Source organism: Macrosteles quadrilineatus, unplaced genomic scaffold, assembly GCF_028750875.1.
Source record: "Macrosteles quadrilineatus isolate MER2022 unplaced genomic scaffold, UCM_ALF_1.0 Scaffold_2__2_contigs__length_208266976, whole genome shotgun sequence".
In the NCBI taxonomy this organism is placed as follows: Eukaryota; Metazoa; Arthropoda; class Insecta; order Hemiptera; family Cicadellidae; genus Macrosteles; species Macrosteles quadrilineatus.
In genome coordinates this window covers 167631498-167656503 of record NW_026542595.1, presented here as the reverse complement: position 1 = coordinate 167656503, position 25006 = coordinate 167631498, and the positions used below count along the sequence as shown (strand labels likewise).

Sequence of the window (25006 nt, the reverse complement as noted above, 5' to 3'; positions counted from 1 at the left end):
GATCTTAAGAAAACATACCTAATAAGGTAACTTATTTGAATTCTGAAAAGAAATCACCTGAAATTTCAAACGAATCAAACAGTTACTGCGGAAGGTCTTATAACAGATTCAATACTTGTACAGTATACTGTATTCCGTGCATTTGTTTGTTTTTATTTTGGAAAATAAACAGTCCCATAGTTTTGATAGTAATTTGTTAAAATTTTTATCTGATCATATCTCCCTGATATCACCAAAAATAACTTAATGCTTTACAGGCTATTCCGAAACACAAACAAATCTAACACATGCAATCCTGAATTAGTTTTCTAGAAAACATTAAATCAAATATTTCTTTAGAAGTATTTTATATGAAAAGACAAAGAACCAAAACATTGTGAACCTAAACAGGTCTTCCTGACAAAAAAATATAGAATTTCAAACCTATTTGGGAAAAAAGACCCTAAAGTTTCTTGTTGAAATCTAGTTTTGATGCTTTAACACAGAAATATCAAACAGATATTTGGAACGTGTTTCTCAAAACATTTACAAGTAGTTCATAACAGGAGGTCGGAAGACCAAACTAGAGGTGTAAACAGTAAACTATCAGGTAAACCAATGTTTCCTAATCATTCACGGATGTGTTTACATAGTCCAGTCAAAACTGTTATGGCGGGAGATGTCTGTCTATAAATGTAACCAGGTAAACAATGTTTCCTTAGACCACTTAAACACAAACTTGTACAATACTGATAACTTGCTGAAAAAGCAATGAGGATTAACAGATCAATCACCTTTCAAAATAACAAATTACCGTATTTAGAAAATTTGAAAATGTTCCAGTGTTCTGTGATTCAATATAATACAGCTCAGTTCACAATATATATATATTATATTCATCATATAGGACAATTAACTATGAAAAATAAAACATTGCTAGTTTTCGTTTATTTTACAACCTTTTCAAGCAAAGAGGGACAATTTTTTTTTCAGAATTTATTTTACAATCTGTTCAAATATGAGAACAATAAGTAAAACATATATCAAAACAATGTCAGGAAGCAAGCACCTGTTCGGCCGGTTTCACACGAGCCACAAACGTGCCACAATCGCCGGCAGAAACGCGCCACTAGCGGCGCTCAATCGCGTGGGACCTTTCAGATGGCAAAAGCATGATTCCGCGATTTCCATCAGTTTATCGCCATTTCATACCACACCTCCCTGAACTACACCAGAACACAAGTCCGCTTGGAAAGACTACGAGTGCAGTTCAGTGCTACAATATACGATGAAAAGGCTTTTTTTTATAATGCTTCTTCGTGCGGTACGACAACGTAGATTAATTATTTGAGTAATCTTTACATTCTTTGTCCCACAACACTGGCCTACACACTACTTCTACGATAAAACGGTCCGTGTCAAAGTCAGACATAACTTGATGTTATAAAAGTCAAAAGAAATTTCAGTACAAAACAGGGTGACTGGTTGTTTTAACTATCTGAGTGGCAATAACCAGCTACAAACGCCAAATTTGTCGAGCACAGAGCCACTGCAGGCGATTGCAGGGCGTTCTAGCGACAAACGCAAAAAGACGCCACTTCGTGTGAAAGGCACGCCGCGCTCAAATGTTAAGTGAATGGGGCTATCCTTTTTTGGGGAGCGTTTCATAAACTCCAAATTTCACAAACTCCAACGCTTAAAATATTAAATAAACAGAGTGGTTCATAACCTCCAATTTTCATAAGCTCCAAATCTATAACATTCAAATAATCACTGTTTCACAATGTCCAAATTTCACAAACTCCAACGATAAGATACCAAATAAACAGTGCGGTTCATAATGTCCAAATTTCATAACCTCCAACGGTACAGTCTGGGCCAGAAGTCTCTCTAGTGGTTGCCACAGTCAGATAGCAGGCACCGTTCGCCAGCGCTCAACTACTGATAATACGTGCATTTTATGATTGAAGACCACTCAGCTGTGTGACTCAAATATGTGTTAGCACACAATGTGCAAATCAAATTTACATTTTTAATACCTTTAATTCAAGCTTTCAGCTGAGTTTCTTAACTGTTCCGTCTCTCAATTAAAAAGCCAATTATTACATTACAAATATCGTAAGAGATTTTTTTACCGATGAAAAATTTTAAAACATATAAATATGTTTTATAAGTATATTTTCTAATAGCTGTTAAAATTTCATAATGATTACATCAGTTGTTTTTTTGTTATGTGTAAAAATAGCCCTTTGTTAGAAAAGTGCCGCAAACCTTGTACTTTATTCATTCTACCCACTAAAAGGATGAGTTTAAACTACATAAAAAGGTAGAAACTAACATACATAAACGCAGAAATACATTTTTATAAGTAGGATTTAACTTATACATCATATTGTAGGTATACTGGTCACGTTTCAATAAAAGCTCATACTCGAGTATTTACACTTTTTTACTCGACAGCAGTCTCGTTTTCTCTTTGCAACTTAATGTGGCTAGTTCAATAATGTTAAAGTTTTGACAAGGTGATAATTTATATTTTGATTGCCTTTTCAGTGGAGAGCTAAGCATTGTATACATTTTATTTACCAATAAAAATGCGTAATCACAAACAGTGGAGTCTTTGACTGTCGTAAAAAATATTAAGGTATGAAGTTGTTGTTGTTGTAACGATTATTGCATATTCTATTTAAAAATAGTGTTCAATGTAAATAATTCAACAAGTTATTAGATAGGTACCTTTTAAAGTTTTTAGATTCTATTTAGCAAATTTCCCTATAAGAAAGTACAGTAGCTATTACCGTAGGTGGCATGGTAAGACCTAGGTCCGGGACCGATTTACTTTTTGATTTTGATGTACCCAGAGGCCAAAAACACAATTCGTTAAAATTGTTATATTTGTATATATATGTGTACAGCTGTCCGTGTGAAAGCATGCATTTTCTAAATTTAAACCGACGACAGTCAGGGATTGCCCTGGTGTCTTAAAATGGTTATTGCGAAAGCAAGACAAAAAGGAAATTTTAGTTTCTTAAATTCAGAGGGTAATTCGGATGCAATCATCATTCTTCTTTGGATTATGACTATTTCTCCTTTAAACTTACCACTGATAACTTTTGCTTCAATCATTTTTGGTGTCATTTTTAGCGAATTTCCTTATAGGGAAATAAGCTATTACCGTAGGTGGCATGGTAAGACCTAGACCCGGGATGGATTTACTCTTTCATTTTGATGTCCCCAGAGGCCAAAAACACCATTCGTTGAAATGTTTATATATGTATATATTCAATTCAATTCAAACAATTTTAATTAATGCAATTTTTTTATTAAATACATAATCCCTTGTGACATGCAAAGCACGCGCGGGATGAAAAACATATTTTTCTTAATACATTTCATTTTCTTGTTTCTGGCAGAAAAAAGCTCATTTTTCCTTTTTGTCACTTAAACAGAACAGTGAGTAGACATTTCCTATTGCAACAGTTTTAATCATATAAATAACACTTAGACAAATTAGAATAATTTAATAAGAACACGGTTTTTAGAAAGACAATAAACTCTACATGCAAATATAAATATTTATTTATCTAAAACAAAGCTAAAAATAAGTTACAGATTAGTTATGCTATATTATGATTGATAGAAAACAACAAAGCTTTTGACTTTATCACAGACCTTTTATCATTATAAACTTCATTACCGAACATTTTTACAAACGCATTAAAAAATTTTGGACCAAGAAAACAAAACTGATGTCTACTAGTTTCCTTTCTGCTAACAAGTAATATTGTGCTGATCGAGATATTCTATTGACAGGTTTCATTTTAAACATGTACGGAAACGGATATTAAAAAACAAACATAATCAAAGAGTTTACGTGCAATTGATTGAAGGTTAAAAGCTCTTCATGTTCAAAAAGATAACTTACTCTATCATATTTTTTTAATCCAAAAACAGCCCTCAGTGCATGTCTTTGGTTCGTGATGACAGGTTGTAATATGGTAGGATAAGTACCCCCATAATGTACTATTCCATATCTCATCACACTTTCAAATCAAATCAGGAGATGTATACCTTTTTTAAATGCTCACTCTTAATGTTGTCTCTTAAGTGATATAAAGCATAATTTATTTTCCTTAATTTAATTGAAAGTTGTTTTACATGCTGCTCCCACTTTAAATGATGATCAACAAACAATCCTAGATATGTAACATATTCTACTACTTCAATACAACTGCAAGAACAATTATACAAACAAGGGTGTTTACGGTACAATAAATTAAATTCATTTTGTAAATTTTCTCGTGATTGATTATAATGTTTTGAGTGAAGTGCTTGATTTGCAATTTGACAACCCTCAAGGAGTGGTTTTGGGCCCCATTATTTTTTGATATATATAAACGACTTGCTGGAGCTTGATTTATGTTCAAAAATATTTGCCTATGCTGATGACACAGCTCTTGTGTGCTCAGCTTTCAATAAAAGGTCGCTGAAACTAAAAATAAGAAAAGATTTAGACAAGATATCAAATTGGCTAATTGAAAACAGATTGTTAATAAACTCCTTAAAATAGAATTGTTTATTTTTCGATGTTTATATATAACTAACGATGTACGGAGGGATAATGCTACTTGATATTTAGATTCAGTGATATCACTACCGACCGTCCCCCCTCCGCGCCACTTCCGGCGTTCGAGGCCGGGTAGCACTGGTAGCAGTTCCTCACTCCGTATTTACTCGAGCCGTGCGTCGATTTTAGGATAAGTAAAAACAGTCGATGATGCGTAGAACCATTGCAATAATTAAATGCTGCTAAGTTTCATCGTAGGTGAACGCATTGCTTAGAATCTGTTTTAAATTACACAAGAAATGACGATATGTATACATGTACTATGATCTGCTAATATTTTTAATGGTTACGTAACACTAAACATTACGTCAAGTTATTTATAGGCCTACTGTGAATTTATATTTATTCTGTGATTTACCTTTCGGGTTTTGGACGACTTTCAACTCGATGTATAAAAAGTATATTTACTTCGGGTTCCACATCGGTAAAATCCCCATATAATTAGGCTCAGTAAAATCCCCATATAATTAGGCTCATTAGAAAGAAAAAAAACGTAAAAATCTTAGTAATCTGCTGAGACCCTTTCATTGTAGCTATTGTAGCTTCTAGTTGCTTATTTTAATCTTTGGTTACATTAGGAAATTCTACTCTAAATTAAATTGTGTTATTGTGTTCTAATTTTGTACATATTAACTTTTAAATTATGTTTTTATGTAATATATAATTATTTTTAAGAAATGTAGTAAATGTTTTAATTAGACAATAGAAATCACTGTTTATCCACAATATACCAGATAGCAGATTTAGAACTCTTTTTCCGCACACGGGCTTACGCCTATGCGGAAATAGTTATTTGTGTAACTAGTGGTGAAAGTGGCACTTTGCTGCACACGAGAGCAATGTTTACGCACGAGCCGCAGGCGAGTGTGGAATGATCTCGAGTGCAGCAAAGGCCTTTTTCACTCGTGTTACACATTATATTTTTCCTACAGTCACTATAAAGCATATAAATAATTAGTCTTTCAAACACTATGCAACACGTTTTTAGGTTCAGCTGGCAACACAAATGGTGCCCTAGAGAAAGTAGTACCCGCGGTCCATATCACTCCGCTATTTTTCCTCGGCAAGAAATGTGCTCCGCGTTTTGAGAATATAGTTCCGTATGTTTTAGTAATTTGAAGTGGTTTCCGCGCCTAAAAAAATGCTTAAAAGGTATTTTCTTGTTTATTAAGATCGTAGGAAGGTTTTAAAAACGTTTAAAAGAAAAGTCCAGAAAGTTCAGAAATACAGGGTTATTACAAATGATGTTCATGATTTCAAACATACATAAAATATAGTTTTATTTGTTATACAAAGAAATAAAATGGTTACAACTTTTAAAAAACTCAAAAAGTTTTGACACAGATGCACAGAATTGTAAATGCTAAATAAGGGAACCCCTTGTGGTACGACCGATGTCAATAATGTAGTAAAGCTCTTGCTAGACTTTGAAAAGTGTGTCTTGATCTATTGTTTCGATAGCATTGGTAATCCGTTGCTGGATCTCAAGTATGCTATCTGGTAGTGTGTACGCCTTATCTTTGATGTATCCCCACAAGAAAAAAATACAGGGGGTGATGTCCGGAGATCTTGTAGGCCAGTTCAGGGGTGTGTCATTATTCGGACCACCGAGCTCGTTCCATATCTCAGGCAGCGCATTGTTAAGTTCAGCCCTACTACAAGTAACATTCAAATGCAGCTTTTCTCTTAAATTTCAAGTGTCACTTGCCAATATCGTGGTTACTAGGAGGATAATCGTTAAACCTGGTTCTAAAGTGTCGTTGCACACTAATAACAGATTGGTTAATGTAATATTCCAACTGACAAAAAGCTTTCCTGCCTTCAAATTCAGCCATTACACAACACTTACAACAATTGACTTGACAAACAGCTGATATGCACCCGAACCAATGTAAATGAAACTTAATGAGTTTTTCTTTCCAATGGTACCAACTAAAATAGTCTTGAAACAAATTAACCCAGTAATATTTATAATCAAAATCAGGAACATCATTTGTAATAACCCTGTACCGAAACTATAAACACGAAATGACAGGTTAAATCGTAGTTATAATAGTCAGTCAGCTGCTCATAGTATAATTATCTTTAAGTGTTGCCAACCTATTTCCAAGCGTACACGGATTACGTGCATAATGGAACCACGCTGTTTTGTGTTGTTTCGTTGGAATCCTGATGTGCGGAAAAGTATAAACCGTACGGCAAAGTATAAACCGTACGGCAAAGTATAAATATGCAGCAATTAGCAGCTTTCTGTACTATAACAGTACAAGGAAGCCAACTTTGTCGGGTGACTGTAGGAAAAATATATTTCTTTTTAATTTATATCTGTTTATTGTATTGTTTATATTTTGGAAATAAACGATTTAATTTGATTTGATTTGATATGTAACATAGTTACTACTCGGTGTAACATATTATGTTTTTCCGAGGGAAATATATTCTTCAATAACCACTAACGATTACAAATGATAAAATTGTAAGTAGAACCTTTGTTTTAGTAGGGTGATCCTTAATCCGAGTAGTTTTTGCGTGGACTAAATAAGATCGATATACGGTTTACTGTTAGTTTTTTATATGTCAAAGAGTCGTTTTCACCAAAATTGTTACTGTTAACACGCATAGATTTTTTACTAAACTCTGTACTACATTAACATTTCACTTCATGACGGTTACCCCTATTGTATTAAAAATACTAAACGGCCCAATCCATCCCATGTATTCCATCCCATGTATTACATATATTATCGGTATTATACAACATACGAAAGGTGACAGTGGATTGGGCCGTTTAGTATTTCTATTGACGCCTTCTCATCAATCGCACTTTTAGCAAGAATTCCACCACATAAACTTAGAATAAGAGTAGTTTCTATTTTCGTTTATATTATTTTGACCAGAACCAAATCTAGGGTAAAGTTTAGTCAATGGGATGCATTTACACTAATTTAGTTTACCTTAACGAAAGGAGAATAAAAGTAGAAATAATAACTGGGCCAGGTCGCTAATTCAGTGGGTTTTACCAAGAACTTAAATTATCTCCACATCTTTATATGCCTTTTCATATTTCACGAAGACAATTTCCGAAATTACAATCGGGGAAGCATTTGTGTCAAAGAATTTTGTTAACTATAGACTACCGGTAAGCATTAAAATGCACAAACATACGCCTGTAAATTAAGTTATTATTCTTCGTAATGTAATGACATATTTGATGTAATACAGTATAATGATAATTAAATGCTAGAAACTCAGTTTCTATATCCCGTAAACTGATGCTGAGCCGGCCAAACTCCTAGCGCCAATGCCGCGCCAAGCGATTTTATGCCTATTTTTAATCGCTTAAAAATGATACAAGCAGGCTCCGTATCAAAAAAAGCTTCAAGTAAAAAATAAAATTCATACTTTGATCTAAAACTTTGCCGCAGGAATTTTTTTCCTGACCAAAAAATAAAAAAGTTCCTCGCTTACTACATTTTTCATGTTTTTTATGGTGTTAAAAAACAATCATCTGTTTTAATTTGCCTAAATAAATTATAAAAATTATGTTAAGAGAAAAACTAGCTACATAGTAATGAGCACTGGTTTTTCCAGAAAAATAATATATCAATTTGAAATTTGTATGTTAACAAATAAGTGTAGCAGAGCAGGTTGAGTGAATGTATGTTTGTGTAAAACAGAGAGGTTCATTCGGCCCGTCCGCCTCGGTATCCCGCCAATTCGATTGACTTATGGCAGAGACTGTACCGTTGGAGCTTATGAAACTTGGAGGTTATGAACCGCTCTGTTTATTTGATATTTAAAAGTTGGAGTTTGTGAAATTTGGACATTGTGAAACTGTGCTTATTTGAAAGTTATAGTTTTGGAGTTTATGAAGTTTGGAGGTTATGAAACACACTGTTTATTTAATATTTTAGACGTTGGAGTTTGTGAAATTTGGACATTATGAACCTCACCCCTTTTTTGCGTCAGCCAGCGATTCTCGCGCCACAAGCGCGCTTCGACGGTCAGAAGCGGCGTTCCACGATTGTCGGGCGTTTTGTGGCTCGTGTGAAACCGGCCTTCATCAACAAGTCTTGCCAAAAATTGGATCAGTCATTTAAATATTTACAGAAATCTGTAGCTTAGGTCCAGCACATGCACAACACTTTTTAACCTGGTAATGCACTGACTATTGTCATAGATAAAACATACTCCCTTGTGTTGGTTAGTCTATGCTATTGTCCAGCAGATTAACAGCAAGACTGTTCGGATGATATTCTAATTTTTCTTGAAGGTCTGTAATTTCTTGAACACGTAAACATGAACAAAACAAATAATATGAATGTAAACAATATAAAAATAACTGAATTTTAAATAAGAACATATGATTGAAAACAGATCAGTAAGAAAATTAATAAAAGACCAAAAGAGAAACTAAAATACAGCTGAGTCGAATAACTTTTTTCCTATCTTAAATTTAGACAGAGGAAATATAAATGCACTTGAAGGGATGGTGTTTTTGGCCTTTAGGGACCTCAAAACGAAAAAGTAAATTGGTCCCGGGTCCCAGTCTTCCATGAGTACTACGGTAATAGCTTATTCCCTATATGGGAAATTCGCTAAAAGAAACCAGTCCATTTACCTAGTGATTCTCATTTTTTTAAATGTCAAAGTTGTTGTATCCACCCATTCCAGCTGAGAACAGGAACTAAAATGTCAGGAGACATTGTTATGTTACATCCCTGCGAGAGTTTTGGAAGATATTACATTCAATAAACTCACAACCAATTGTAACAATAACTAATTATGTAAACTAATAATAACAGTTTTGATTGATAAAACAAAATTATAAATTATAATGTAGTATCTATTAAAAATATGTAATGTAATGTTTGTTAAAAGATTTTTCAAGGATTTTTTAACAACCGGAACCTGTATGTTTTAATTAATTAAATTTAATTAATGTGATTTTTTTACTCGGACATAACAATTTAGTTTTAATTAGTTAATTATTTAGTTTTAGTTTTAATTAGTTAATTAGTTAAATTTGGATAAACTAATTAGTTAAGATTTCTGTATTAGCTGTTCTGCTTAAAGTTACCTAAATACTGTAATAATAATAACTGCTAATAATAACTATAACTTTGATGACTTAGCAGAGCTCCATAAAGAAGGATTTATCTATACTTTGGATTGCACTTGGTACCAGTTGTTAGCTCACAGCATAAATCATATAACAGACATGACTACCCATAACTGCCTGCTAGTATCATGCTTTGTTACTAAGTAGGCCTATACAATATTGTATTGTGATACACATACACAATCAGTTACAATAAGAGTATTATTATTAGTATTTATGTAATTAATTAGTTCATAGTTTGTCTCCAATTATTTGTCACAAAATCGTTAGTGATAGAAATAAAATGCAAAACTTCAGTTTTATGGATTTTTTTTCTTAAACATACCTAAACTAAACTAATTACTAGATACAACAAGTTTAGAATGGTTGTAATCATGTGAAATACAGCAAAATCTTGTTAATAAATTGTTAATTTATATTTTATAGAAAGCGTATTTTAAACCACTTGGAAACTTGTTAAAAAACTTAAGTGGTAATTTTACTTTTCACCAGAAACATTAACATTTAGAAAGTATATATGTATACTATTTAACTTGAATGACACCAAAAAGTACATTCATATAAAATCCATGTAGGCTAATCAATTGTTTTTTAGGGATGAAAATGTATTAAAAATGTAAAACTGGCAAGGATATTAAAGTGAAATTATATTTGGGAAATGAAAATGTGATTGAAAAGTGTAGTTGAAGAGTTAACGTCCTTAACTCACAAATCAAGGCTGCAAGTGACAAATTACTGTGATCTTATCACTGGTTATCACTGCCCCACCCTCAACCTATAAAATCAAGGGTTTATATGCGAAAGTCCATTGGCGGTATTGGCCACGCTTGCTGCTAGCTTTGGTTTTGGCAACCTTGGTGAAGTTTCGAATAAATCCATATTTAATTTTTGATCAATTGTATTCAACATTAAAGTTAAAGCTTGTAGAAACTTTAATGTAATAACATAATCCTACATTTTAGAATTGAAGGGTTATGTAGATACGATTTTGTTACTCACTATATTTTTTATGCAAACTAGAAAAATCAATATTCGGGTATCTTAAAAATACTATTTTTGAACTTGACCATAGTTAGTTGAATTTAATCAAACTCGTTTCAGACATTAAATTCAGTTCGTGTCGAAAACTTTGGGTTTTACGCTTTGAATTCTGATATTTAAACTTGTCAAAATTAACGAAAACGCCTCAAACTTTGCAGCTTTGCAATACTAATTATTGGTCGTTACTTCGTTAAAGTTAAAATATCATCTGTTTTATTTCATGAGACTATTTATTTCAGGAGTCTTTAATAAATTATTCTTGCGCTGTATTATGTTATTCTTGTAAAGTATAAACAAGCTTAAATTAAACTAGGCAAATTATAGCAGCAATTGCTGCCCTTCACATTAGTTTATGCTGTGCACCATTCCTAATACTCTCCTTCTAGTCGTGGCCTTCTCCTAACACGATACAAATTTCAACACTGCTACCATTCTAACCTAAACACAGAACACTAGCAATGCTTAGGCCTACATCAGCTGGTACATTTAAAAGCTTACAGAAACATTGTAGTACTTCCATTAGAAAATGACGGCCTGTGGGGCAGAGCAGGGTTAATTTTTGACACTTCTTATATTTTTTCCACAGTAATTGGACCTTAAGGGGATTCGCCACTGAAAAGGGTGAATTTTTTTATTTAACGAGGAAAGTCGTGAAACTATTTTTTTTCTAGTAGGGTATAGTTTAACAAAAAATGGAAAAATTTTGGTTTACTTCTAAATATAAATTATAGGTGGTAAAAAAATAAAATAGAGGTTTTTCGATCAATTTGTAAGGGGTTTTAAAAATCGATATTCTGAAGAGAGTTCTTTATGGATTTGGATAAATTTGGTGTTTTTTTAAAGACAGTTATCTAAACTTAATATTTAGGTAGATTCATAATAATATCTCAGATACTTTTTTTGCTGTGACACATTAAATATAATTTTTCTTCAGAAAAAAGAGTTAGTTTGAAAAAAACGTTATGGTTCAGTACCTAATTAACTTAGATAGCTAATTCTACCTAAATATTTTCCTAATACTGTCTAGAATAAGTAGTAAAAATTTCAACAATGTACCTTTAGTGGCTCTCAAGATATATCAAATTTTGTATTGAAAAACGTGAAATTTCAATGTTGCGGAAAACCGCGTTTGAATAAGAAGGTGTCCTATGATCTTGTAGCTATCGTAAAGAGCGAAACCCCTTGGTTATAACATATAATAACATTCTTACATGGATTATATCATACTTTTTGGATGTAATAGGGTCCAATGTACAAAGAAATGCAAAAAAATATTTTTACAACTTTTCATGATTTTTACCTATTTTCAGTGGCGAATCCCCTTAAGCTTTCAAACGAATTAATTATCAACAGCCATTCTACCTTTTTCCTAGCTATACGGAATTAAATAGATAGAAGATAGAAGGTAGAAGATAGAAGATAGAAGATGGAAGATGGAAGATATAGATACTCAAAAGCAAAACTGATATGTAAACAGTTTATTGTGAAGATTCTACACCTCTTTAAAGCGTAAGATGGTATAAGGAAGGAAAATACAAAGAGAGAAAGAGAGAAAGACGAGCAGAGTGCAAAATGAAGTGCAAGGTCGGCGTAACCCGACGTTTCGTTGTGTTTGTGCACGGACCGTCATCAGGTCTTGACTTACGCTTACCACATGTCTCTTATGTCCCTACGTAGCTAGAGAGTGTATTACATCGACTAGTGTGCATTAAACTTGCTTATAACTTACAGTAGAAGGCGCATTAGAAAACTTCCAGGCTATTAAAAATAATTATAAAATAAACATGTTTATGTACTGTAATTTTGTTGTCCATATTAAAAATTTATCCAAGTGTAAGTATTTAGGTTTCGGTAAATATGGGTTAAGGATAGCTATACTCAGTAATGCAAACAATAGGTTTATATTTCCCATTAAACGTGAAAATATGTAAAACAGTATATGAAAAGTGCGTTCAAATGACAATAAAATCGACCGTACACCCAAGTTACAGTTTTGAAAACAATTGATTGAAGAAGTTAATTTGTCTTCCTAGTTAGTTGGAATAAAAAATGTTACTCATTTTATGTGTAGCAATGTACATTATTTCAACATGCTAATGCAGTATCTTTATTAATTAGGTACCTATAGAATTGAAATGTGACACAAGGCGTGTACACATACCTAGTAGAGTTGGTATTGGCAAATTTGCTATGTATCAATCGGATTAAGTCCACGAAAGGAGAATAGAAAAATAATTTCAAACTTGAAGGAAATCGTAGGGTGGAATAGGGACAAATTTGAAAATTAATTCAAGGCAAAACAAATTTGTCTGACACTGACTAGAAGAGAGAAATGAAATTTCACTTTGTTAGTAGTGTCAGTAACGTATAGCAAGCTTACACACAACAAGATACACACTTTGTAGATAGTACAAGATAGTACTATCATATGCACAGTACTATATACAAGAGAGTACAACAAAGTACAAGATACAAACTAACAAAGAAAATGATACCTAACAATAAGCTCGCAGAGTTCCTGTTGGTCGAAAACTTTCCCGTATAACTCCAGAACTCTGACGCAAGCGTAGCGCATCCCAGGCCATGGGATCAGCGTGGACTCGAACCCATGGAACAGCGGGCACCTCTCTCGCTGAACGTCAGGCATCTTCATCGCTGAACGCTGCACGCTGAACGCTTAAGTCTATTTTACACACTCATCTTCATCGTCACCACTGTCACTTTCGTCTGACTCTTTCAACAAGTCATTGTTTTCTGTGTATGTTAGTCGTTGACAAACGTCAAATATTATCGCAATTGTTTACACAAGAAGTGACTCTCTTGAATGAACTGAAAAATTGAGATTGTTTTGTGCCACGTAAGATTTTGGACAAGCATTTTAAAACAAATATCGAATATTGTCGTCAAATGATAACTGAACCTTTGTATGAAAATTATGGATATAGATTAGTTGCGAGTTAAACAGTGTCATAACCCTGAGATGATGAAAAAGAGAGGGAATTCAAGGGACTTAAAATTGACAAACATAAATTAGGCTTCATTTTTAACAGGCTGCAGCATTGTTGTATGTGATTTTTTCTGATCAATATTTCTAACCCCGTTACTTAAATCGTGACGTTTTAGGTTTGTGTAGCCTAGTTGTTACCGTACCGATCATCCGTGTAAGAGACGGATCAGATTCCCAGCAGAACTTATAATTAAAAAAAACCTTTTTACGGTTTTATTTCAATTCCGTTCACATGACATTCTCAAAACAAGTTCTCATAAATTTGGAATATCAACAGACCAACAGTAAAGAATAACATTCATTAATTGCATTAACAATAGTCTATTATGAACAGCTTAGGAAAAAACTTAGCCATTACAACAAAACCTTAACATTATCATAGATAAAACATAGTTCCTTTAAGGGACTATGTTTTATCTATGACATTATTAAAACACATAAACACCACAAGAACTAAAACCAAAACCAAAATTGTGAACATTGACCTCCTACAGAGGTCTCGTAACAGTAAACAATAACCAATTAAGTGGCCACATTTAGTGACGTATGGTGATGGATGATGATGGCGTTGTGGATGTGGATGTGTATCTCAGCAGGTGGTGTGTGTGTGTGTGTGTGTGTGTGAGGCTGAGTGCCTCTTCGATTTATCTGACCGAAACGTTTGCCCAGATGTTGAGCCGTGCTGCTGGCCGACGATAACAGTAAAAGGTCCGGCAGCTGTTTAGGGTTGAATACGTCATTGTGGATTTAGCGTTAATTATTTATTGTGGATCAGATCGTATTTTCGTATTTTTACCGTGGATAAGTTGTTACATCTTCATAAAGAACTGGTTATATTGGGTTTAATCAAATTTAAAATAAAAACGTCACCAATATTTTTTTATTTTCATTAGGCCTTTCACCAATGTTGGCATCATCAGACACTTCACAAAAACTATTACAAAAAAGTTGCTACAAAATGTATTGTACACTGTATGCATAATTGTAGATATGGGGATGTATACGTTATAGTGGGAAAAGAGATGCGCAAACTTTTGTGCGTGGGATTAATGCGTTTTTTGGGTTTCAAAAATTGGTATCAGGAAAGATGGGGACATAGAAACTTGGGGACAAATAGGGTTGTGAGCCGAGGGGAAGGCAAACGTAGGCTGACTCGGTCTCCCGGTACTAACTGTCAATAGGATTGTGTGGCAGGATTGAGTTCTATACATTATTTTGGAAATGCTGTGGACAGAATTCTATCAGCATTATGATCGTGGACAGGACGTTACTAAGCATAAGTTATCTATATAAATAAAATTAGAGTTTTGTCTGTACATTGCTCAGAATCATAAACTTTTAGGTTATTTTTACGTTTTATACATTAAAGAAACCGAAATAAGTCTCATCTAAATTTCTGTCTCTCTGCCTGTCTGTTACGGCCCAAGAGCCATTTTACGCGGCCTTCTCCTGAAAAACGAGAGTACCTATCAAGTTCCAAATCATTTTAATGCATTCACTGGATTGGCGAGATTGTCTTTAGCCATTAAAATATGGCGTCACTACTTTGTAAATAAAATGACGGACGTTTGAAAACCCAATTTTGTGCGATTTGTTGTAAAGTTTTCTCCCAATGTTTATCACATATTCATCTATGAAATAACGAACAGCTGTTCGAATCAAGATTATTTCTTCTAGCTGTCACTGATATGTTAACATTGAATGTTGTTTACAAATACCGTAACCAATTCCGATCACGTTTTGAAAGCAAATCCAAACCAAGTAAGATTTTAAAACGTTTTTCCTTACATAACGGATTTAATTAATCGCAAGTGCAATAATTTGTAGGGTAACCGTAAATGAAAATAGCGATTCTTTGTGTATAAAATTGTGCTTGAGTTTTGATAACCGGGGAAAAGACCTTGAATCAGTGTTGTATATGGCTGGGAAACTTACATTTTTTAAATGAGCGTTTTCAGTCGAGACTCGACACACGACCGATGCGCGTCTACATGTCCATAGTAAAAATAAAAGTAGGCCTACCGTGTATTTATGTTTTATTCGTCATGTGTATAAGTGTACAGTTCGTGTATGTGTTTCAAAAACTCCAAGACGCACCTAATGGGGAAGCTCAAAACCTTATATTAGGACTGATGATGGCGATTTAATTTCGCCGAAATGCATCTCCTGTAATAGGATACATTAGGATCGACACAGGTAATTTAACCTTTTATTGATTGCCATCCGGATCCGGAACAACAACAAACAACATAAAATGAAGTTGTGTATAATAGTTTGGCCAGCATATATGAAAAATGCAAACCAACTGCTGTTCTTTATACTGTTTATAAGAAGGTTTCAACTGAATACTATAAGATCCCCGTGCGTAGAACGGGTGCACAGCTAGTGGCTAATATAAGTGTATGTGTTATAGCAGATATGGTGTTCCACACAGTATTGAAGCAAATGTACTAGTTAAGACGAATGTATAATGATTACAGCAATTCCTTTGAAGTTTAACGAGTTCTAAATTGTATTACTGGCATCAAACACTCTACTAATAGACGGAAGTAAATCGTTTGACGGCGGCTAACAGTTTGATTCACTTGGGATTTTTTATGACGGCAAATTGCTACGAAAGGTTAACAAATGTGTGCTACTTTATGCTTGAAAATCGATATCCTGATCAACATATTTTTAGTTTCGTACGATAAGAGTAAACACTTCAGAAAAATAACTATTCCAAGTATGACAAAAATAAAAAAAAGTAATTTTTTAAGGGAGATCAAAAATATTAATCATTATGAATGACTTTGTAAACACAATATTCAATTGTGTAGTGAACGAACGGAAGGAGAAAAGCATCCGATTTTAACCGTCAACATTGTATAGCTGTGATTCACATATGAACTCGTATTATCAGAGGATGATATCACATCTCGTCATGACCTTGAGGCTGACGACTGTTATCTAATCACAGACACATAGGAATGTCAATAGTTTTATCAGAATGTGTAATATGTACGCAACCTTCCGCACTAGAAGCCGCCAACCTTATCTGAGCAAACGAGCTAACGCTGGAACTTTGGGACAAATGTTTGGCGAAGGTCAAAGATTGTGTTTTAGGCCTACTTATTTCCGTGGAAATGTGTTACAATGTAACACTTTGCGTATCCTTAAGAAAGTGTCTCGGAGGTTGTGCATTAATTGCGCCAAAGAGTTCCTGAATTGCGCTAAGCCCTAAAAGGGCCCCAACAAATGATCCTTAGTTGCGCCAAGCCCAAGCCAGGTAGGGGTGAGTTGCCGGCAGAAGGAATGTCCTTATTTACGTGTCATCCTAACCTAACCTAACCTATTCTATCCTAAACTGACCTAACCTATCCTAACCTACTCAATTATACATTCAATGAGGGTCGCCACTTGGGTCAGTTGGCGCAATTTATCAAAGATCTGTTTATCTGTATGGGTAATATTTTTTTAAGAAATTACGTCACTGGCACGAAACAAAAAAAATTATTAACATGAAAATATCATATGACAGCTAAAATGTTAGATATCTTAAGGATTGATAGTTTATATTCGGGCAAGTGACGTAATTTCTTTAGGTTATTGATCCATGCAGTTTTATCTTATAGGTAATATCCGTGCAAATTGTTACAGTCCGTCGTATAAAAAATGGGCAATAATGAAATTATTCTGACGAAAACCTCATATGGTATAACAATAATTTGAATTAACACAGATGTTATCAACGAGAATGATTTTGTTTGTATGTATGTACCTGTGTGTGATCGTCTTTCAATCACGGATTTCGATGTCAACCTGAGGTTCTAATCTCGAACTTCAAAGTTTTAAGGCGGGGCTTTCGAATGTACAGAACGACAAGTATTGTGTAAAAATAACTTAACAGTTCACATTACGTAGTTTTTGTACATATTTTTTTCATTTAATCAAATTATTTCTCGAAGATATTTTACCGCTCGAGTTTGTGACGAATCTCGTGCGGGTCTCCAGCTCTTCTTCCAAAGTTTCGAAGAGAAGACTTTAAAATAAAATGCCATCAAAATAATTGGTTACCATTAAAATAAAACTGTTAAAATAACCACCCTTGAAAGATATCGAGTTAATTTCATCGTGTCAGAGAGGTGAATTTACAACGGGAGTAGTATGGAACTCGACACAATGCAAATATAGAGAGGATTAAAATTTATTTACAGTAATAATTGGTTGTGTGTCTATTTTTAGATTGCTTTAAAAATCCACATCGGATATGTAAAGGAGACCAATAGGTCGTTTCCAGCCAAGTGTATTGTGAGGAATGCTTTTTGTTTTCAGATAAAATGGAATGAGCCCGGTACGTGTCAATGTTATCAAAATTATAGGCGCTTATGGAGCGTAACTTGCTGGAAATAATGGAAGCTTCTTGTGTAATGTCAGACGAAATTGAAAAAGGGTCTGGATGTAGTGGATCATTATCACCAAAATACTTCACCTTTACTAGTCTGTAATGTAAGTAGTTTTTGCTTTATCCTACTACCTTTAGACGCAATATATTTGGAGTTGGTTAATGTTGTGATTTGCGGCCACTTAACAATCTAGTTTAACTAAAATTAAGTAATTAACAGTGAAATCACAATAAAATGTGGGAGAAGAGTAGAATCTCAATCGCCAGTCCGGGCGGGTGTTCGGAGCATTTGAATAGCGACTCTACGCCCAATCTTTTGACTGTACGTGCACAATCCTTGCAAGGAGAACCAACACCATTCACGGTTCATGTGTGGGTGGTAAACATACAGCAAGACGTACGAGGGCGGGCTCTTACATTAACATAAAGCCATGTAATCAGACCTGAACCTCTGATAGAAGGTGGATGAACCCAAGTACTGAACTCTTGAGTTTGAAGTACCAAGATTGAGGGTCTGTTGGAAAAAATCTTGCTGATAATCTTTAGTAGTATCTCGTGAGTTAGGATGTCAAACAAAAAACATATTTTTCCTGTCACCGTTTAGCAACCGACAAGTAAAAGCTGCTCCCAATAAACTTCACAGCTTCGGCACATTAATTGGAGGGAACCGACCACCAAATGATCCACGAGGTGTGAATAAAAAAGTACAGTTACATCATAAAGTACGACCGGTTTTTCCTCTTCCAGTTCAAATTGGTTTGGTCAGTGATGAACATACGTGGTTTTGTAACTCAAAATGGTCATGAGGGACATCCAAATATCACAAGATGCCTGTTTAAAGATTTTTTGAACGTAATATTGTAGGTGAAATGGAATTTTGTCCTCTGCACAAGTTCGTAAGTTTGTTGGGATGATGTTATAGAGCCCATTATTGTGCTAGTGCCCGGTGCCAACAGATGCTCGCGGGCAAGGTCAGAGGTCATGTGCAGGTATTTGTATCCAGTCATGTACACTATTGCTATGGTAGGCCCCGTTGAATATAAGGACCATCAGTTTGTTAGTATACTTCCAGAGCCAGTGCACAGTGTTGAGGTAGTGCTAGTGCCCGGTGCCAACAGATGCTCGCGGGCAAGGTTAGAGGTCATGTGCAGGTATTTGTATCCAGGCATGTACACTATTGCTATGGTAGGCCCCGTTGAATATAAGGCCAATCAGTTTGTTAGTATACTTCCAGAGCCAGTGCACAGTGTTGAGGTAGTGCTAGTGCCCGGTGCCCACAGATGCCCGTGGGCAAGGTCAGAGGTCATATGTCCAGCGTTGTGTTTATGACCTCTAACGGTGAAGATCAGCTGATCGGGCTACAGATAACACTAATGGCCTGTCTTTCTCTAGAGGCACAGGTATTCTGTACGCTGCTCATTGGGTGGTGTTTGTTTTAGGAGAACTAAAACAAAAAAATTTGTATTGTCGAAATTGCATTGTTTCAGATACGGTATATGGGTTTAATTTGAAATTGAAACAGGTCAATAAGTACTTATTGAGTCACCACGTTTATTGTTTTTCCATCGTCTTATTTGGTAAAAACTCGCTGGCATCAACATCATCACTATCAACACCATCATTATCATCAACAAACAAAATTTCAATAAGAAATGTGCTAAGTTCACAGGGGCAACGAGTGGAAATCAAAACTCAAATCCCCTAACAGCCATCCGTCTACTTTATTAAGTCATCAACCCAGCGCTAGTTAGCCATTCAGCTAATAGAGTTATCGCGTAGATACTAAATCCAGCGTTGCAAGTCGTTGCCAAAACCGATTTACGCATAAAAGGGGTTCGCTTAGGGACGAAATTGTATGCGGACAAAAATACCCCGAATGTCAGAGTCAATTAAGAATCGGCGTAGTTCTGGCAGCCGCCGCTGGCAGCGTCACACTCGCGCAATTACTGCCTGCTGGATATCTCTTCACGTATAAATAAATACAAACTAGCATAGGTGATATTATCGTACCCAGGTCTGTACCGTTTGTAATTAGGAATAAATGTAATTATCTTTTTAGATTTATAGTGAACTAGTGTACATGTTGCTCGAAATCGAGCAATTGCTAAGAAATACTGGAGTTATTTATAAAGAAATAACTTGTTTGAAAACTAATAACAGCCATAATTTCCGATGGTTATAAAAGAGTCGACTAAAAGGTTATTAACTAATGGAAATCCTCATAATTTACATAACAGTCCTATTCCAGTTTAAAGGGTTAATTTACAACTATCAAACTGCCCATGGATGGGAAAAGGTAAGATTACAATTTAAGTCAACGTAAAAAGGCTGTCAGCTTTTATAATGTACCGTACCTAAGTTATTTAGCCAATTTGTAGACAATAAGGTGTAGGCTACATTAAACTCTATAGAACTGAGTTAGGCAAAAACTGGCAGAACTCTGAAATGGTGTTATTTATCATAGGCATACTCATGGCAAATCCTTAAAATAAAAATTCAATAATTAATAACTTATATCAATTAACACAAACTAACATCCAAAACTATACACATTTCAACATAGATAATTTACACATTAACTGTTCACAATTAACATAATATGTTCTTCTTCTCATTTTTAATTTTTGCTTCGCAACGGGAAAAATCTGTTTCATAATCATTGAAATAAATTTTTAATAAATAATCTGTCATAACATTTAAGATTCAATAAACCCAAGGCCCTACCACATAGTTGTTTTATTTTGTTGATCAGCTGTCTGAAATTAATAGGCATTTGACAGTTCTGGTTGTTTACATTTAAATGTCAAAGCAAATGTAAACATTGTGAATGAATGTTAATCTTATGGAGAAATACGAAACTTTAAAGGGCCCCAGGGCCTCACTCTCTAATTGTTTACCTAAAAAGAAAGTTTCCTGCACAACTTCACGTTACGCTCTTTCTGATGACACCAAAATCATGTCAATCGGTTCAGTAGTTTCGGAGGAGTAATTGTCACAAAAATCCTGCTTGCGTATTAAATAAGTACTAGTGAACCTGTGCGGCTCAATGCCCCGCAAAATTACACATGAATTTAGAAAACAAATTCATCGTGTTACTTATATATTGGCTCAACGTCAAAAATTAAAAACAGTAATAATAAATCCTTAGAAGAGAAGCAGTCCAGCCATTTTCTAGCTGTATGTGTATTTTATTTAGTAAATTAATAAGTGTTCAAGTATGTTATAGGGTAGTTATTTTTAAAGATTTTTAAAAATACATTTAACAAAACTTTTTATCATATCAAACCAATAGGCCTATGTAGAACCTGCTATGTGGCATATTTTGAGAGTCATAAAGATGCTGCTTGAAGAAAACACTTTAAAAAATAAACACTAAAAAAACAATATTTTAACCACAAAATCACTTCCATGAATACTACGATTTTAGTCTTGAAGTTACCTTCAGGAAGATTAACCCTCGTTAAAATTTCCCATAATGAATATGTGTAACCTATTAAAAGATGTAGCCTTACTTAAAAAACATAATATAGTTGCTCATGACTGAAATTGGTCTGGGTAAGAACAGTGCTGATCTTTATTTAAAGTGCTTAAGTTACTTGGCTTGGTGCTTCATAACTTCTAACTCAAAATACACCCACAAGTAAAAAAGAATCAAGTTATTGGTTGTGTAAACTATTTTTGTGTAACAACATTATTCACATGAAGTAGATGATTTTTTTGATTTGTCGATCATCTGTTTTGTTTCAAATGAATCAATAATGTCAAAGATTTGTGATTTTAAATACATAGATTATTATAGCAAAGTTTTCTAAATCATGGTAACTTAATCTCAACTAAATTTTACTATTCCCAGAATTAAAATAAAGTAGTAAGATCCATTATGAGTAAACTTAAAGGTATACAATCCTTAAATTGAAATGCAGTATACATTAACAGTCATAATACACAGCAATTATTATGTAGTAGACTTTGACTATGTTCAAGTAACAAACATATGTTTCTGTAAATAAAAATTATCTCCTATGTTATCCTTATGGGGAAATACAAAACTTTAAAGGGCGCCAGGGCCTCACTCTCTATTTATTTCCCTAAAAAGAAAGTTTCCTGCACAACTTCACATTAAGCTCTTTCCAATGACACCAAAAACATGTCAATCGGTTCAGTAGTTTCGGAGGAGTAATTGTCACAAAAAACCTGCTTGCGTATTAAATAAGTAGTACCTGGGGACCGAGCTTTGCTCGGGGAAAATCATTAGTTCACTCTTAAGCACCTTAGTATTGGAGATGCATAAATCCATTCCCAAACTCCACACGGCTCGCCTTCACCACCATTTCCTACGTCATGGACCTGTTTCCCTCCATTCCCATTGCATTTAAAGATTGCAAATACCTTAATCTAATCGTCATAAACAGTTCCCACACTCCGGACTACTCGCCTTGACTACGTCCTTCACCACTTCCTACGTCGCGGACCTGTTTCCCTCCCTTTCCATAGCATTTTAGGATTGCAAATACTTTAATCTAATCATCATAAACAATTCCCACACTCCGGACTACTCGCCTTGACTACTTCCTTCACCACTACCTACGTCGCGGACCTGTTTCCCTCCCTTCCCATTGCATTTTAGGATTGCAAATACCTTAATCTAATCGCCATAAACAGTTCTCACACTCCGGACAGCTCGCCTTGACTACTTCCTTTACCACTTCCTACGTCGCGGACCTGTTTCCCTCCCTTCCCATAACATTTTAGGATTGCCCATACCCTTATCTAATCGTCATAAACAGTTCCCACACCCAGGACAGCTCGCCTTGACTACTTCCTTCACCACTTCCTATGTCGCGGACCTGTTTTCCTTCCTTTCCATAGCATTTTAAGATTGCGGACACCTTAATCTAATCGTCATAAAAAGTTCCCACACTACGGACTACTCGCCTTGACTACTTCCTTCACCACTTCCTACGTCGCGGACCTGTTTTCCTTCCTTCCCATAGCATTTTAGGATTGCAGATACCCTAATCTTATCGTCATAAACATTCCCCACACTCCGGACTGCTCGCCTTCACTACTTCCTTCATCACTTTCTACGTCACGGACCTGTTTCCCTCTATTCCCATAGCATTTTATGATTGCCTTTGTTACTTCCTTCACCACTTCCTACGTCGCGGATCTGTTTCCCTCTATTCCCATAGCATTTTATGATTGCCTTTGTTACTTCCTTCACCACTTCCTACGTCGCGGACCTGTTTCCCTCCCTTCCCATAACATTTTAGGATTGCCCATACCCTTATCTAATCGTCATAAACAGTTCCCACACCCAGGACAGCTCGCCTTGACTACTTCCTTCACCACTTCCTATGTCGCGGACCTGTTTTCCTTCCTTTCCATAGCATTTTAAGATTGCGGACACCTTAATCTAATCGTCATAAAAAGTTCCCACACTACGGACTACTCGCCTTGACTACTTCCTTCACCACTTCCTACGTCGCGGACCTGTTTTCCTTCCTTCCCATAGCATTTTAGGATTGCAGATACCCTAATCTTATCGTCATAAACATTCCCCACACTCCGGACTGCTCGCCCTCACTACTTCCTTCATCACTCCCTACGTCACGGACCTGTTTCCCTCTATTCCCATAGCATTTTATGATTGCCTTTATTACTTCCTTCACCACTTCCTATGTCGCGGACCTGTTTCCTTCCCTTCCCATAGCATTTTAGGATTGCAGATACCTTAATCTAATCTAATCGTCATAAACAGATCCCAGACTTCGCACTGCTGCCCTTGACTACAATCATAGATAAAACCATAGACTATAAAACATACTCCCTACAATGTATCGAGTAATCTTCAGTATAATCTTTGCTAAATATTATGCTAATTATTAAGTGATGTTTTCCTTTTGTACTGTATTTGTAATTTGCTAGTATACTGTGGGTAGTTGGCTTACTATGAACACATGCTACAACTTCAAGTCTTTTGTTTACTTTATCCTTGTTATTTAATTCATCCAACATGGTTACCTAGCAACCCATAAGACTAATGTTAAAAAAATGTGATTTTCAGTTTCATTTTTCTACGTAATTAGATTTTTGTTGGCAGTTCTAACTGCATGAAACTCGTTTTTAGGCCAAAAATAAACTATTTACAAGATTTGAAGAAAATCGTCGGAGCCGTTTTCGAGATCTTTCTGCAAGCAAGCAAGCAAGCAAGCAAGCATACAAGCAAACATTGCTCGTATTAGAGTATAGGATAGATATATATAGATTTGTCATAGATAATTCCTTAAAATATAGAAAATAGCACAGTTCTTGCTTAATCACTAAATTTCGAATATATAGTCTTCTCTATTTTTTAAGTAAATGATTTTAATTTTTTGTATAATTAATTTAAAAAAGAATAATTCATTGCATTATCTAGAATCTCTAACAAAATAAATTTTTTACACTGTAGTTTTAATTTGATTTCTAAGGTAAATCTATATTTTCCTCTTAAGATGTATGTACTCTGGAAACTCAAAAGCCCTTGGGAAAACCTCTAAGGGTTAAATATGCAATAATACTATCTTTCCAGTTAAATAATGTTTACCTAAAGTTTCACGGCGATCAGTTTGATCGGTTGGTCGCGCATTAATTACATTGTTCAAACATTCATAAATTTGCCTTATGTATAATACTTGTATGCATAGATTAAGCGTATGATACCACATACGAAGTTAGTCAATAGATAGTTAAACATGCATTATACAAATTTGTAGACAAGTAGCCTGTAAAATTTTTGAAAAATCTAATACGAAAGCAAAGGTTTGTAGAAACATCGGTGGTGTCTTTACAAAACCAAAACCT

General features: G+C 34.8%; 1 protein-coding gene across 4 annotated transcripts in view; it reads right to left on the bottom strand.

The window, feature by feature from the left end:
- The window catches only part of LOC128985864 (four and a half LIM domains protein 2), a 316238-nt gene that overhangs the window by 157194 nt on the left and 134038 nt on the right, over positions 1 to 25006 (bottom strand). The window contains exon 2 of one of the 4 annotated variants that reach the window (XM_054405811.1): positions 13265 to 13598. The exons of the other annotated variants lie outside the window; for them this stretch is intronic. Within the exon in view, the coding sequence (XP_054261786.1) occupies positions 13265 to 13422 (158 nt within the window). The 5' untranslated portion in view covers positions 13423 to 13598. The remainder of the gene's footprint in view (positions 1 to 13264; positions 13599 to 25006) is intronic. 4 annotated transcript variants of the gene reach the window in all.